The 13,256-nt window shown below is 45.1% G+C and overlaps 1 protein-coding gene across 3 annotated transcripts; it reads left to right on the top strand.

The window, feature by feature from the left end:
• The first annotated feature begins 8,608 nt into the window (after window positions 1-8,608).
• On the top strand, window positions 8,609-11,644 carry LOC124679237. 3 transcript variants are annotated; one of them, XR_006994887.1, is made up of 5 exons: window positions 8,609-8,956; window positions 9,203-9,268; window positions 9,345-9,430; window positions 9,930-10,047; window positions 11,539-11,644. XR_006994887.1 is itself a non-coding variant. In XM_047215032.1 (4 exons), the coding sequence occupies exons 1-4, from the start codon at window positions 8,800-8,802 to the stop codon at window positions 9,993-9,995; spliced, it is 375 nt and encodes a 124-aa protein (XP_047070988.1). In that variant the 5' UTR covers window positions 8,609-8,799; the 3' UTR covers window positions 9,996-10,511. The 3 variants fall into 3 exon arrangements, 2 of the variants coding, with proteins under 2 accessions (XP_047070988.1, XP_047070989.1); XM_047215032.1 differs by lacking the exon at window positions 11,539-11,644 and having other exon boundaries at window positions 9,930-10,511; XM_047215033.1 differs by lacking the exons at window positions 9,930-10,047; window positions 11,539-11,644 and adding an exon at window positions 9,713-9,735.
• Window positions 11,645-13,256: the final 1,612 nt, after the last annotated feature.

Here is a 13,256-nt window from a genome sequence, read left to right as displayed (position 1 = left end):
TCTAATATTTTACGGATACAAGGGCAACTAAACCCAACTTGGCATAACAGGCCGATTCACGTAATCCTCCATGTATATTTCTTTAAGCCCATCTTGATTGCGGCCCACCTCTGACTCGGTTAAATTCTGGTGATAACACGCTCACATATGGAAAGCTGAACATATTGGTTTGCATTCCCTTTTATACAAGTTCACAGGTGATCCCACTATATTCTGTATCTGGTCCATCCTAAGCTCCAGCATTAACTATCCTCTATCTGTTGCTCATTACAAGTTTATATCCCGAAACATCTTGATTTGCATCCCCTTCACTATAAGTTCAGGAGTATTATTTAGTTCACGGCCAAAATTAAGTAATTGCACTTGGCACATGTTGGTTCACATTCCCTCCTCTTTAGCTTTTGCCATCGTAACTTCTATTTTTGGTTTACATTCTACTGCTCTCGTAGATGTAGCCATCATAACTTCATCTTGCTCGGTCGTTGTTACAAAATTTATAGCTCTGCTACTATGTTGTTCATGCCAATTTTGTACTCCCCGAACATGTTGGTTTGCATGGGACTCGACAGTAGTATGTCTATCTGTTTCATTCTAACATGCTCGTTATATTGGTCGTTGGTATGCGGCATGCACTCTTTGTTTGCTTATTGTGCGCATTACAATGATCTTGTTATAACGATGAAATGATGAGTTCCAAATTCTTTGGCAAACAATATTGCAGTGTCTTTGCGTTTCCATTGTTGTTGTCTTAACTTGTAATGTCTTTGTTTCAGATATAGGTGCTTGCATGGACAACTTAAAAGATTGCCGGATCGCTTCATTGTATTGCTAGGTTTAATTACCATTCAATTTCTCCGGGTTCCGTAATATTTTTTCAAAGCCTTGCAGCTGATGTAATATTTAGTTAGTTTTTATAGTTCTTTCGCGCATTTTTTCTTTGGTGCTTGTGGTAAGTGAGGCTATCCGACGGAAATCAATCGTTGCGTAAATATTCTCGATATCTAAATCACGAATTCCCATCCCTTAAACGGCCCAATTAAGCGAAATCACATATGTGCCGACCCGCAAAATCCTAAAGCGCCTATTACGCCGGCATATAAACGAGCAACTAAACGGGCCGGCCCACTTACTTATTGGGCCGGCCCACTTGATTCTATCGTGGACATTGGGCCGGCCCACTTGCTTTAAGGTGGACCCCGCCCCACTACTGGGCCGGCCCACTAACTAGTTGGGCCAGCCCAATTGCTTTTGTGGTGGACCCCACATACTAAATGGGCCGGCCCTTTAAGACGAAAGTGGGACCCACCTGTGTTTTTGGCCCGGCCCACTTGCTATATGGTGGACCCCACATACTAAATGGGCCGGCCCTTTAACAGGAAAGTGGGACCCACCTGGGTTTTTGGCCCGACCCACTAGCATGTTGGGCCGGCCCACTTGCTATATGGTGGACCCCACATACTAAATGGGCCGGCCCTTTAACCGGAAAGTGGGACCCACCAGTGTTTTGGCCCGACCCACTATCTTGTTGGGCCGGCCCACTTGCTATATGGTGGACCCCACATACTAAATGGGCCGACCCTTTAAGCTGGAAAGTGGGACCCACTGTGTTTTTGGCCGGCCCACTATCTTGTTGGGCCGGCCCACTTGCTATATGGTGGACCCCACATACTAAATGGGTCGGCCCTTTAACGAGAAAGTGGGACCCACCGGTGCTTTTGGCCCGGCCCAGCGGCTTGTTGGGCCGGCCCATTTGATCTAATGTGGACCCCACGTACTAAATGGGCCGGCCGATATCGGAAAGTGGGACCCACATGCTAATTGGGCCGCCCACTAACTTCTTGGGCCGGCCCGGTTGCTTTAATGTGGACCCCACTTTGTAAATGGGCCGGCCAGATAACACGAAAGTGGGTCCCACATGTCTTGTGGGCCGGCCCTTTTGCTCGTTGACCTAGGTCAAACGAGTGCATTCGGCCCGGCCCACATGCTTAGTGGGCGGCCCATTAAAGTTTTTACCGAGTCAACCTTAGAGGTTAGGCCCGGCCCACGTAACTAATGGACCAGCCCGGCTATATAGTTGACCAGGTCAAACTAAGTCGGCTGGCCCGGCCCGCAAACTTAATGGGCGGCCGCTTAAGACGTGGTAGGCCTCGTGTGGGCCTACCATCTACCACGAGGTTTCGCTAGGTTAACGCCGTTAACCGCGCGATTCACGGCGTACGCCACGTGTCGGCTTGCATGACGTCGGCGGTCAACGGGCTCCCGGAAACACTTGGGCAACGGTCCGATTTTCCGTGGCGGAAGGGCGCCCAAGCGCGACGGACCGGAAAAATCATCGTAGGACTTTGCCTGACGCAGTTTCCACAACAGAACCCATATCGTCGGGTTAGGCCCATAGGCGACGAAAAATACCCCTTAGCGGACGATTTTGAGACGTTGTCTATCAGAACTTTTCTTGTAGTGTACAAAAAAGTGCTTTGAGTTGCACTTTTCTGTTAAAAAAGTGCAATTGCACTTTTCTACCAGAAATGTGCAACTGGACCGAGTTGCACTTTTCTTTGAACTGCAGTTGCACTTTTCTGAGGTGAGTCGAGACTTAAGAAAATCTCGGTCAAGCTGAGACATAGGCACACCCAAAAAAAATACATCTATCCATCTAAATTTTAACAAAGGTGAGACACTTTTGGTGGGACCGAGGGAGTACAAAAAAACTTTACTACTCCATGCTAGTATCGGCCACTAATTCAAATTTCAACTGAAGGCGTGCTATTTTATGGTCCTGAAAATTGCCAAAAGAAAATACAACCCAAAAATGCAATAGATCCATGTTAAGGGGGTACACCCTACGCAATATACATTAAGAAACTTCGAAACTTCAGCGACCTTGTAAGAATGCCCATGACAGTGCAGTTTTGCCAAATTAGGAAGAGACGAAATATGAATTCAACCAAAGAAATCTAAACGAATCCTTAGACAATAGCATAGTTAACACGTTCAGAAAAAAATGATGACTCCAAAAGAACAACATTAGCAAGAAATACTCCATTTTAGTTTGAATTTGCAGTCACATACATATACTAGTAGTACTGCCAAAATACTATAATACTCCGAGCTGCATTCTAGCACTCCAACTAGCTAGCTAATAGTTCTGGAGTAGTAGTACTACTGTACAAGTCCAAAATACATCCGAACGAACCCTACTTCGAACTAAACTACTCCCTCCGATCTTCGAGTAACTACATTGCGAGTATGACTAAACGAAGATTATTGTATAACCTTCTTGTTGATGCAAACGCGAGATAGGCAACACACGCCGCCCTCCATTACGCTCGCGTAACGGGGCGGCACCGCCAGGAAAGAAGTGAGGCTGCGCAACATGATCGAGCTAGGCGTCGGGGAGCTCGTCGGCTCGATTACCGCCATCAAGGTGTCCGTCGAGAGGTCATCGGGTCCCAGCCGTCGCCGGCGCCGGCGGACCAATGACCAGCAGCTGCGCCTTGTACATCGGAAACAAGCACGCGGCCGACCTGATGCACACACAGGACACAATGGTGGTCGGGCCGAGCACGCCAACGGTGATGGCGAATACGCTACCGTCTTCTTCCCCACTGCCGATGAACAGGTGTCCCCGCGGTTGTACCGGAACACGAACTATGCACCAGGCGGGTATGCCATACTGGAACGTAAACACTGGGATGGAGTGGGATGCTTGGAGGTGTACCAGGAGCTCCCGCGGCGGGCCGGTGAAGGTGCAGCCGGTATTGATGGCCTCTGTGCAGCCGCACGGACCATGCGGGCACGCGATATAGTGCTTGTAGGACTCCGTGGAGGCGACCAAGCTCCGGCAGCCGACGCACTTGACCATTGCCCCAGATCGATTCGACGGCGGCAATCTTGCCCCAGATCGATTCGACGGCGGCAACCTCGCCGGCTGCTCGCACTTCTTGCACGGGTTCGGCGCAAGCTCGCCGACGCAGCCGCCGACAACCCATATGACCGCCCTTGCACCGCACGGAACAACGTACGTGGCATCGGTTGTCATTGACATTTCTCACGGGTGAACCTAAGAATGAAATCGGAAGGGAGTGACCTTGGATATGGGGGTTTGAAGGGCAGCGAGGCAGAGGGGGCACAAGAAGAGGGCCTCCTCCATCTTCAGAGAAGAGTGATCGGGAAAACGAGAACGGGATGGGTTCTTTTTTTTATACATGCCTTGGAGTGGAGTATGGACACTACTACTTATAGGAAGAACTTCCTTGCTAAGAATCGGCGTCGGCCGTACGCAACCATAGATGCACCAGCGGCTCTGCAGTTTGTCAAAATAAAAGGACAGAGCCGCAGTGACTTGAAGTCTCCAAATCTCATTGTGACTTGGTGCCACCATCTACCAACCATTTGAGATCCAACGTTCCAAACTATCTCTTATTTCGAACCTAAAAACACAAATTATGAAAAAAATCCAATAAAATGTAGATGCCTTGTTCTAAAATCTGTGAATATTTCATCCCACTCGGACGATTAGCTTGTGATTAAAGAGCTTTTTACGTATACGAGCACTAGTTTAAACTAAATACTCCATCTGATTCATATTAATTGACTTCAATATGGATGTATCTAGAACTAAAATGTGTCTAGTACATCCATATTAGAGTCAATTAATATGAACCGGAGGGAGTATATATTTGCTCACAAACCTTTGATTCAAATCGAATGAAACTTCACCAAAATATAAATCGAAATATGCACGATTAACTGGAAGTTCTTGAAATATTTATGAGCAATTATGATAATTATTTAGTTTAAATTCTAAGTCGATCGCATACATTGGATCTGAGATGGATGGTGGATGGTGGCACCAAGTCACTGTGAGACTTGGAAGTATCAAGTCAGTGAAGCTCTATCCCAAAATAAAAGCTTCGTGAAGGGGGCAGTTTGGTTCAAAAAAGAAGACAGTGCCAAGCAGTTGTCAAACAATACCCATATAGTCAAATGTACTCCCTCTGATTCAAATGAATTGACTCAACTTTGTCTAGATATATGTGGTGACCCTGCATACCACTGCATGTTGTAGTATGCCAGTCGTTGATATAACATTCACGAAGTACCATTCCGCAAATATTACATCCCTCAGAGTAGTACAACAGAACATAGCAGGGTCCATAACTCATTCACTTATTATTACAAGCATCAAACATATATTGTCTTGGAGCTCCTCTTGGATCCTAAGAGGAATACTCCTGGATTCGAGGTGAACCCAACTTAGCTTACAATATAAGAGTCTCATTAAACTATACATTTATTGCCTCGAGCAGCTAAATACTAAGAGTTCGGGCTGCTCGGCTACTACTACTACTGGATGTCTCTAGGCTTGATCTCCTCCGGAAGCCTCCCCGATCCGTAGACGATGAGGTAGTCTACGCCTTCTATACCTCCGGAGAGGTCCGGTTCTTCATAGCCGATGATCTCGGCTCCTTCATTGTTGTCGTAGTCCTCCTCCGGACGATTCGGACAATCTAAGCATGGGATTTAAGAGTGGTATGAGTACGAGCGTACTCAACAAGTTCATTATAGATAAGAGGTGTTTAATGCACTAGCTACGATATTAGACCGGAAAGTCTAATACCAATGCAAGTTTTGGTAAACATTTCTTCAAGAGATTGCTTTTATTTCAAAGAGCTATGTCCGTCGGCCTTCACCGGTTTACTAGAACTTCATGGAGCTCCTTTCCGGCCGCGTTCGCAGCTTCCTTATCCGGAACGAGGAGTGACGAGTCACGGTTCTTTACACTCTGCAGAGGTGTGTTGCTTTACCCATAAGAGATCTTAACCTTGGTGCCAACCAGGGCAGCTTTCCCGTCCACACTTCCTTCGGTGTGAGGCCCGGTATAAGGTCTAGCCAATCATGTTCCTCCGCTACCTCAAACACCCACCCTTTGTTGCATACCCCGACCCTGGGTCCTCGTCGGTCCTCTTATACCAATTAAGGATGGACCCCGACCACGACAACAGTTTGGGACTCGTTAACCAAACTCCTTCGCCGTAGCTGCAACCCATCATAGACCACATTACCGTGGGGAATTAGAAGGGGATCCCCACCCTCAAGTTGTTCCGCAAGCCGCAACCGCTACGGTAAGCACTCTGCTATACCGTGGGGAATTAGAAGGGGCTCCCCACCCTCAAGTTGCTCCGCAAGACACAACTCGCTACGGTAAGCGCATCCGTTGATGAACGAGAGGTGGAAACACTTTTGACTACTCCGTCCCACTCCGGATCTTATGGTTAACACGGTTATTACGGCACAAGAATCATTGGCGACATTTGTTGTTTAATCCTAGATGGATATTAACCCTTGCAATGGAACCTCCACCATATCAACACAATCCATGGTTCCATTGCCCACCACATAGTCATATTCATAGTTATGAAAGTAGTGGTTTTGGTTTTTTATGCAATAGTGATAACCATAATACTTTGCAAGTAATTTGATAGAAATACTCAAATGACATGAGCAAGTGATGAACTTGCCTGAACACTGCAAAGTTTTGCAGTTGGATCGTGTGGACTGACCCTTGTCCTCTGGTTCTGAAAAATAGCATCATTGTCCGATAAGGGCAATGGTTAAAGAAGCAATTATGCATGGTTCCAGTTTTAGGGTTTGTTTTCCCCCCTTCCGATGTCGTTATTATTTCATGTAAGAAGTTATTACTAAGAATAATTTGGAGATACTATATTTAGTGTAAATACAACCTTGAAATGTTGTCAAGGTGTTTTTGAAGTCCCAATTCATTAATGGACTTATTTTTATTATTGAAAATTTTATGTGTGATTTAAATGATTATTTAAATCATCAAATGAAGACTTATTCTTAATTGTCTTCAAAAATTCTCTTTTGTATTTTATTATGATAGAGAATTTTATGCTGATCTATTTTCATATTTTTAATTATTTTTTTAGAGCTTTTAAACATTTCTTATGCAATTTCGAAGTTTCTGTTTTAATTCATTTTGTGAAATGACTATAATGCCCCTGGGCCCACTCGTCGGGTGGCCCGGCGGTTAGATCGAACCGACCGGCCCGGTCCGGCTCGACCAGCTCCATTCCCCTCTCTTCCTCTCACGCGCGACCAAACCCTATCCCTCTCCCGTCGGCTGCGGCGATCCGTGGTCGCCGCCGCGGTTGCCGAATTAATCCGACCAACTCCGGCGGTCGCCGCCGGCGAGATCAAGTGGATCCGATCCGCCTTTCGACGGCGGACACGGTGGTCCGCGTCGATCCGACGCCGGCGTCCTTGTTCGCTCGCCCTCGTCGCCTCTCGCTCGCCTGCTGCGGGAATCCATGGCGATCTCCTCGCCGCCGATGCTCCTCGGTGCTGGGGCGGTCGCTCGGGCGCTCGCGCTCGGCGACGTCGGAGCCGGGCGCGGCTTGGCGCCGCCGTGGTGGCCCGTGCCGCCGTGCCGCCGTGGCACGCTATGGTGCTCCGCTCCGGGTATGTGCGCCGCCATCCTCTTCCTTCTTCCTTCTCTACCGCTAGTTCATCCTCCTCTCCTCGTTCTCTTCTCCCTTTCGTCCGGCTCGATCACCGGCCTCATCCCCCATGTGGAGATGTTGGCCGTCGCCGATGCGCTGCTCTGCGGCTTGCTAGCTTGTGCGCATGCTTCGCTATGCTTTGTGTGACCTGTCGTTGTGGTAGTCTTGCTTGCTATCTTGCTTCGTTGTGTAATCGTCGGTCTCGGCCATGGCTTCAATGGCCATACCACTGCTTGTGATGTTGCCATGTGTAGCTCTGCTGCTATGCATTTCTTGCTTGAATCTCTCTCTGTGCCTCTGTTCTTGTTACTACTCTTGTTAGACTATCAAGTGTATTCAGTTATCTTGCCCTGGCTAGATGGTTGTAAATGTTGCAGGATGACCCGGCCAACCAGGCCATCCAAAGGGGCAAACTCTCGTTGGTCGTCCGATCCGTGCAACAGTACATCCTTCCACTCCCGCAGTGATTTTCAGCCGTCCATTTTACCCTCCTCTCGTTCACTTTGGCTCAGTGCTGAGAAGTCCATGACAATTGGGCCCTTTTATGAGTGGGGCCGTGGGGCTGAGAGAAGAGAGCTGCTCCTTCGCGTCGCTCGCCCAGGTCTCTTTCACCCCTCATTTTTCTGTGTGCATACTGGTGGGGTGAAAACCCTAGATCGAACCCGTGGTGAAAAATCCTCTCTCTACTTGTTTGGCCGTGTGTGTGGCGGCGACGATGGCGTGCGGGAGGAGGAGGGTGGCGGAGCTGCACCGGCTGCCCCAGGAGAAGAAGAGCAGGCTCATGCTCTGCGAGTTCCTTCTGCTTGGCGAGATTCAGCGTAGCGCCAGCGAGCCGACGGAGCCTGATGGGACGGTCGCGGTGGCGGGCGGGAGGAGGCGGTGACGATGGCGCGCCGGAGGAGGAGGGTGGCGGAGCTGCACCGGCCGCCCCAGGAGAAGAAGAGGAGGATCCTGCTCTGCGAGCTCCTTCTGCGTGGTGAGATTCAGCGCAACGCCGGCAAGCCGATGGAGCCGGATGGGACGGCCGCGGCGGCGGGCGTGAGGAGGTGATGCACGAGCCCGGCCTCCTCCGTGCAGTACGAGACGACCGCGCCTCTCCTCTGATGGCCATCGCATCTCCCCCACGCCCTCCCTGGCTCGCGATCCCCTCCTTGCTCCTCTCTGCCATCCACTTGCTGTGTGGCGGTTGGTGGTAGGGGCAGCCCTTGTCTCGTGGGAGGTGGGCACATAGAGGCAGTAGGGGACGGGTCTCTATGGCTCCATTCGTGGATGCTCCATGTTTGTTAATTTCTGGATCAACTATTTAGATCTGACTCTCAAAAGGATGCGGTTCAGCCTGCTGCAATATGGTATTTTTGGAAGGTCTGATACAACAGCAAGTGGAGATTCTCCCAGAGAATGGATACTTGAGATTTCTCTGTTCTTTTTGTTAGGTATGAATAAATTTCACATTGGTATCTAATTTTATTCTTTCGTGTTCATATTTCAATGCCACTTTCTCAGAAGCCTGCAATTATTTTCTTGAGAATTAATCGATTTATGCACTCATTTGTTTTGAAAGGATGTCTAAAATGTTCTTGGTAGGACTAGATCTATTTGCAGATTTTGGATGGATCATATCAAGACCCGCTTCTATGTTACAGTATGTAGTTAACTTCGTCATTCGGTTAAATGTGTAGGATACATGATCAGGTTACGATCGGTTTGGCAGCATATGTTTATGTTAACAAAATGGATACTTCTTGGTAAGATAACATCTCTCCGTAAATAATTTTTTGATATTATGTATAATAATTGTAAGTTTTTTTTGTGATATGACAGTCATGCCGATGAATTGTCATGTGAGGCTGAAGTTGCAGAGGATAAATAGGGGACACGATTTTTATCCAGCATTCAACAACCTCCAGGTAATGCTCTACTTTAACTTGCTGCATTTAGGGAACTAATAGTTGCAGTTGCTGATGACAAGTGTGCTCGATCAATATGCACCCAGTTGGGAAGAAGTCATGGTGTTAATGTCCTAAGAAATAACCGAATTATATGTTGTGCCGTTGTTATACGTTGTGCTCGATGAATCAATATGCACCCTTTCTTTTTTCTTTGATAGAGCACGTCGGTGCATTTGAACATTTTAAGCCATTGAGATTTCACTACGGTTGATAGTAGGTGCGAAATGATGTCTATTGCAGTCCTATTAAAAAGACAACAATCAGATGGGTTTTGAGAACAGAGGCGAGCCTAGATGGAACTTTGAGGGCCTCCAGTTTGATTGTGGCTTGCGATATCTATTTCTCTACAGCAAGTACCACTTATATGGGTTTTTTTTATCGTTGCGCAATATCCTCACATGCTTTCCTTTTCTCTGGAGATTCTTTGAACTAACACCAGCTATTTCCAATGATTTAGGTATTGGCAGCGGCTGCTATTTTTTGGTATGCATTTCACCTCAGAGGGAAAAATCTGTGGGGGTAGAGGGCTATAACATTTCACAAGTATTGCAATGGCACTTAACGAGTTTGTTCTGGTTAGTAGTTTCAAGCTTGTCAGTGTACTTTTTATTCCGAATTTGTGAGATTGATTCCCTGCCAAATCTTATTACGACATCCAGTGTGTCCATAAAGATTTCTTTACCACATCCATCAAGCATTCTAAAACCATGAGGGAGGATGCACCATTTCTCCTTATTTTGATATGTTGACACTTTTCAATCACCTTCATGCTTCAGTAGTAATCTGACAGTGTCTTCAGTAGCACTGTAGTGGTCTGCACTTTCTTAACAGAATTGATTTTTTATGAACCGGGCAGTTGATGATGGCATCGTGCCACTTGAACATTGTTAAATCCTTACGGATCTACAAATAATAATGCTCCTACTGTTTTCTGATTGTACTTCCTTTCCTACGAATTCTAGAAGATTGCTGCAAATTGGTTGTGAAAGCCAAACTGCTAGGTTGCTCTCATCCTATATTTGAATTCTGGATATATACATACTTCCACTCCCGCAGTACAGTTGATAGTAGGTGCGAAATGATGTCTATTGCAGTCCTATTAAAAAGACAACAATCAGATGGGTTTTGAGAACAGAGGCGAGGCTAGATGGAACTTTGAGGGCCTCCAGTTTGATTGTGGCTTGCGATATCTATTTCTCTACAGCAAGTACCACTTATATGGGTTTTTTTTTATCGTTGCGCAATATCCTCACATGCTTTCCTTTTCTCTGGAGATTCTTTGAACTAACACCAGCTATTTCCAATGATTCAGGTATTGGCAGCGGCTCCTATTTTTTGGTATGCATTTCACCTCAGAGGGAAAAATCTGTGGGGGTAGAGGGCTATAACATTTCACAAGTATTGCAATGGCACTTAACGAGTTTGTTCTGGTTAGTAGTTTCAAGCTTGTCAGTGTACATTTTATTCCGAATTTGTGAGATTGATTCCCTGCCAAATTTTATTACGACATCCAGTGTGTCCATAAAGATTTCTTTACCACATCCATCAAGCATTCTAAAACCATGAGGGAGGATGCACCATTTCTCCTTATTTTGATATGTTGACACTTTTCAATCACCTTCATGCTTCAGTAGTAATCTGACAGTGTCTTCAGTAGCACTGTAGTGGTCTGCACTTTCTTAACAGAATTGATTTTTTATTGACCGGGCAGTTGATGATGGCATCGTGCCACTTGAACATTGTTAAATCCTTACGGATCTACAAATAATAATGCTCCTACTGTTTTCTGATTGTACTTCCTTTCCTACGAATTCTAGAAGATTGCTGCAAATTGGTTGTGAAAGCCAAACTGCTAGGTTGCTCTCATCCTATATTTGAATTCTGGATATATACATACTTCAGCAATATGTAATCTGAATGAATCCTTTTAAGTTTCATTTTATTGTTCAAGTTCTGGTTTAGCCATCGAGAGGTATTCACAGTTTGGTCATTCATGAATTCATTTTGCATCAATGTGTTGATGAGCTAGCTACTTATCTATAATTACTTCCTATAAATGTTGCTAGCTTACCTGGCCATCTAGGGGGTCTGAAAGGGGCAAATCCATCGCGAGCGTCCATTGGCCAGGGAACAGTAAATTCATCTGCCTGCTTTTCATCACATCCGTCCGATGCAGTAATTTTCACCCTTTTCTTGTACACAATGCAATTACGCTGATTGAGTTTCTATCACATTGTTTGTTTGTCATAAAAATAAACTATTTTTTGGCCATCTCTCTCCATTTTATTCATGCAGATACAGTTTATTAGGGTTACATTGTGTAGATCCATGAATTTCTATCATACACGAAGTCATAAGTTGTGCAATATTTGTGCCTTATTCATGTGTAATAGTTGTTTAACTTCACTTGTATAAGTATGGGAAAGAGAAATAAGGTATTGCCATGTACTTAATTAACCTAGAAGCATGCTGATAGCTAATGAATCACGGGGAGTTACTTTAATACTTCACCCAGAAGATATTACTGTTAATTATCTTCATAGTATACTTCAGCTCCCAAGTCCTAATTATTCCTTCAATAGGAATATTAGAAGGTTGCTGCGGATCGGTACTGAAATCCAGGCTGCCCGGTTTTGTTTGTTATTCATATGTTCATCTTGCTGATTTAGGTTTCTTAAGTTCAAGGGGATGGTCTGGTTGCTGCAGATCGGTGCTGAAATCCTGGCAGCAAGACAAGGTGCAGATAGCAAGGATAGGTATTGTTTCTCACTCAGTTCATATATATGTTTTCTTTGTATGCTAGATGCAAATGCTTTTATATCAGCTCCTTTATTTCTTATAGAATCTAGTTCAATATGTAGGACCTGCAGATCATATCAGTATATATATACAACTTGGGCATATATCCCCGCCTTGAATATGAATTATATCCTGCTCTTTGCAAACCATTTCATTTTTCATTTGCCAAGTGAAATAGCATGTCTCGGTTCCATGGCTCTGACCTTGCCACTCCATGTATTATATGGATAAGGTCAATTGCTAATTAGTTGATGAATTAGTAGGTCTAATATGTCATCTAATGCTTGATATTGCAGTTGTACTAATTAGGTGAGATGTTCAGTGCAAGTGCTATTAATAATCTGATGTTTCAAGTTATCTGTATTGGCTCATGTTATTTGAGCTTAATCTGCGGTGTTGTGCAAGTGCTATTAATAATCTGATGTTTCAAGTTATATCTGATTCTGTTGTGCAAGCTGCCCTGTAGCATTAATCATTTATGAAACTCTGCCGACTGTGCAACTTAGAACTTAGAGCTTATATCTGGTGGAGATGCCTAGCTACTGATATTATATTTGTGTTAGATGATATGTGACCTGAATGTATGATTTTTTCCTCCTAAAATATCTTACCGAACTGAATCCCAGAACACTTCCGTATTTAGTATGAATTCCTTGACTTTGCCTAGAGCTTCATATAATTAGGTGTTCTTTTTTATATAATTTGTACCTGATATTCATTTCATATAGTTTGGAGTTTGTGTTAAAATTTTCATCTTATTATGATTTTAATATCCAGGTAATGAACCAAATGATCAATATGATCGCCACCTATGATGAGTATGATGGCTGAACTGTACGTCACGATGATCAGATCGTTTCTCCACTACAACAAGACAGGTACTTCAGACATGTGGTATTAGTAACATACTGGTTCTTTTGTTCTTTCTTTATTCCTCGACTCTATCTACTGTATTTTGGTCTCCTTCATAGTAGTAGCATGGGTT

This window comes from Lolium rigidum, chromosome 7, assembly GCF_022539505.1.
Source record: "Lolium rigidum isolate FL_2022 chromosome 7, APGP_CSIRO_Lrig_0.1, whole genome shotgun sequence".
Lineage (NCBI taxonomy): Eukaryota > Viridiplantae > Streptophyta > Magnoliopsida > Poales > Poaceae > Lolium > Lolium rigidum.
This window is presented reverse-complemented; position numbering and strand designations above follow the sequence as displayed.

Coding starts and splice junctions, on each gene's coding strand:
- LOC124679237 (XM_047215032.1), top strand. CDS start 8,800: ATGTTTGTTAATTTCTGGATCAACTATTTAGATCTGACTCTCAAAAGG. Junction 8,957..9,202: donor TTCTCTGTTCTTTTTGTTAG/GTATGAATAAAT, acceptor TTAAATGTGTAG/GATACATGATCAGGTTACGA. Junction 9,431..9,929: donor CAGCATTCAACAACCTCCAG/GTAATGCTCTAC, acceptor CCAATGATTTAG/GTATTGGCAGCGGCTGCTAT.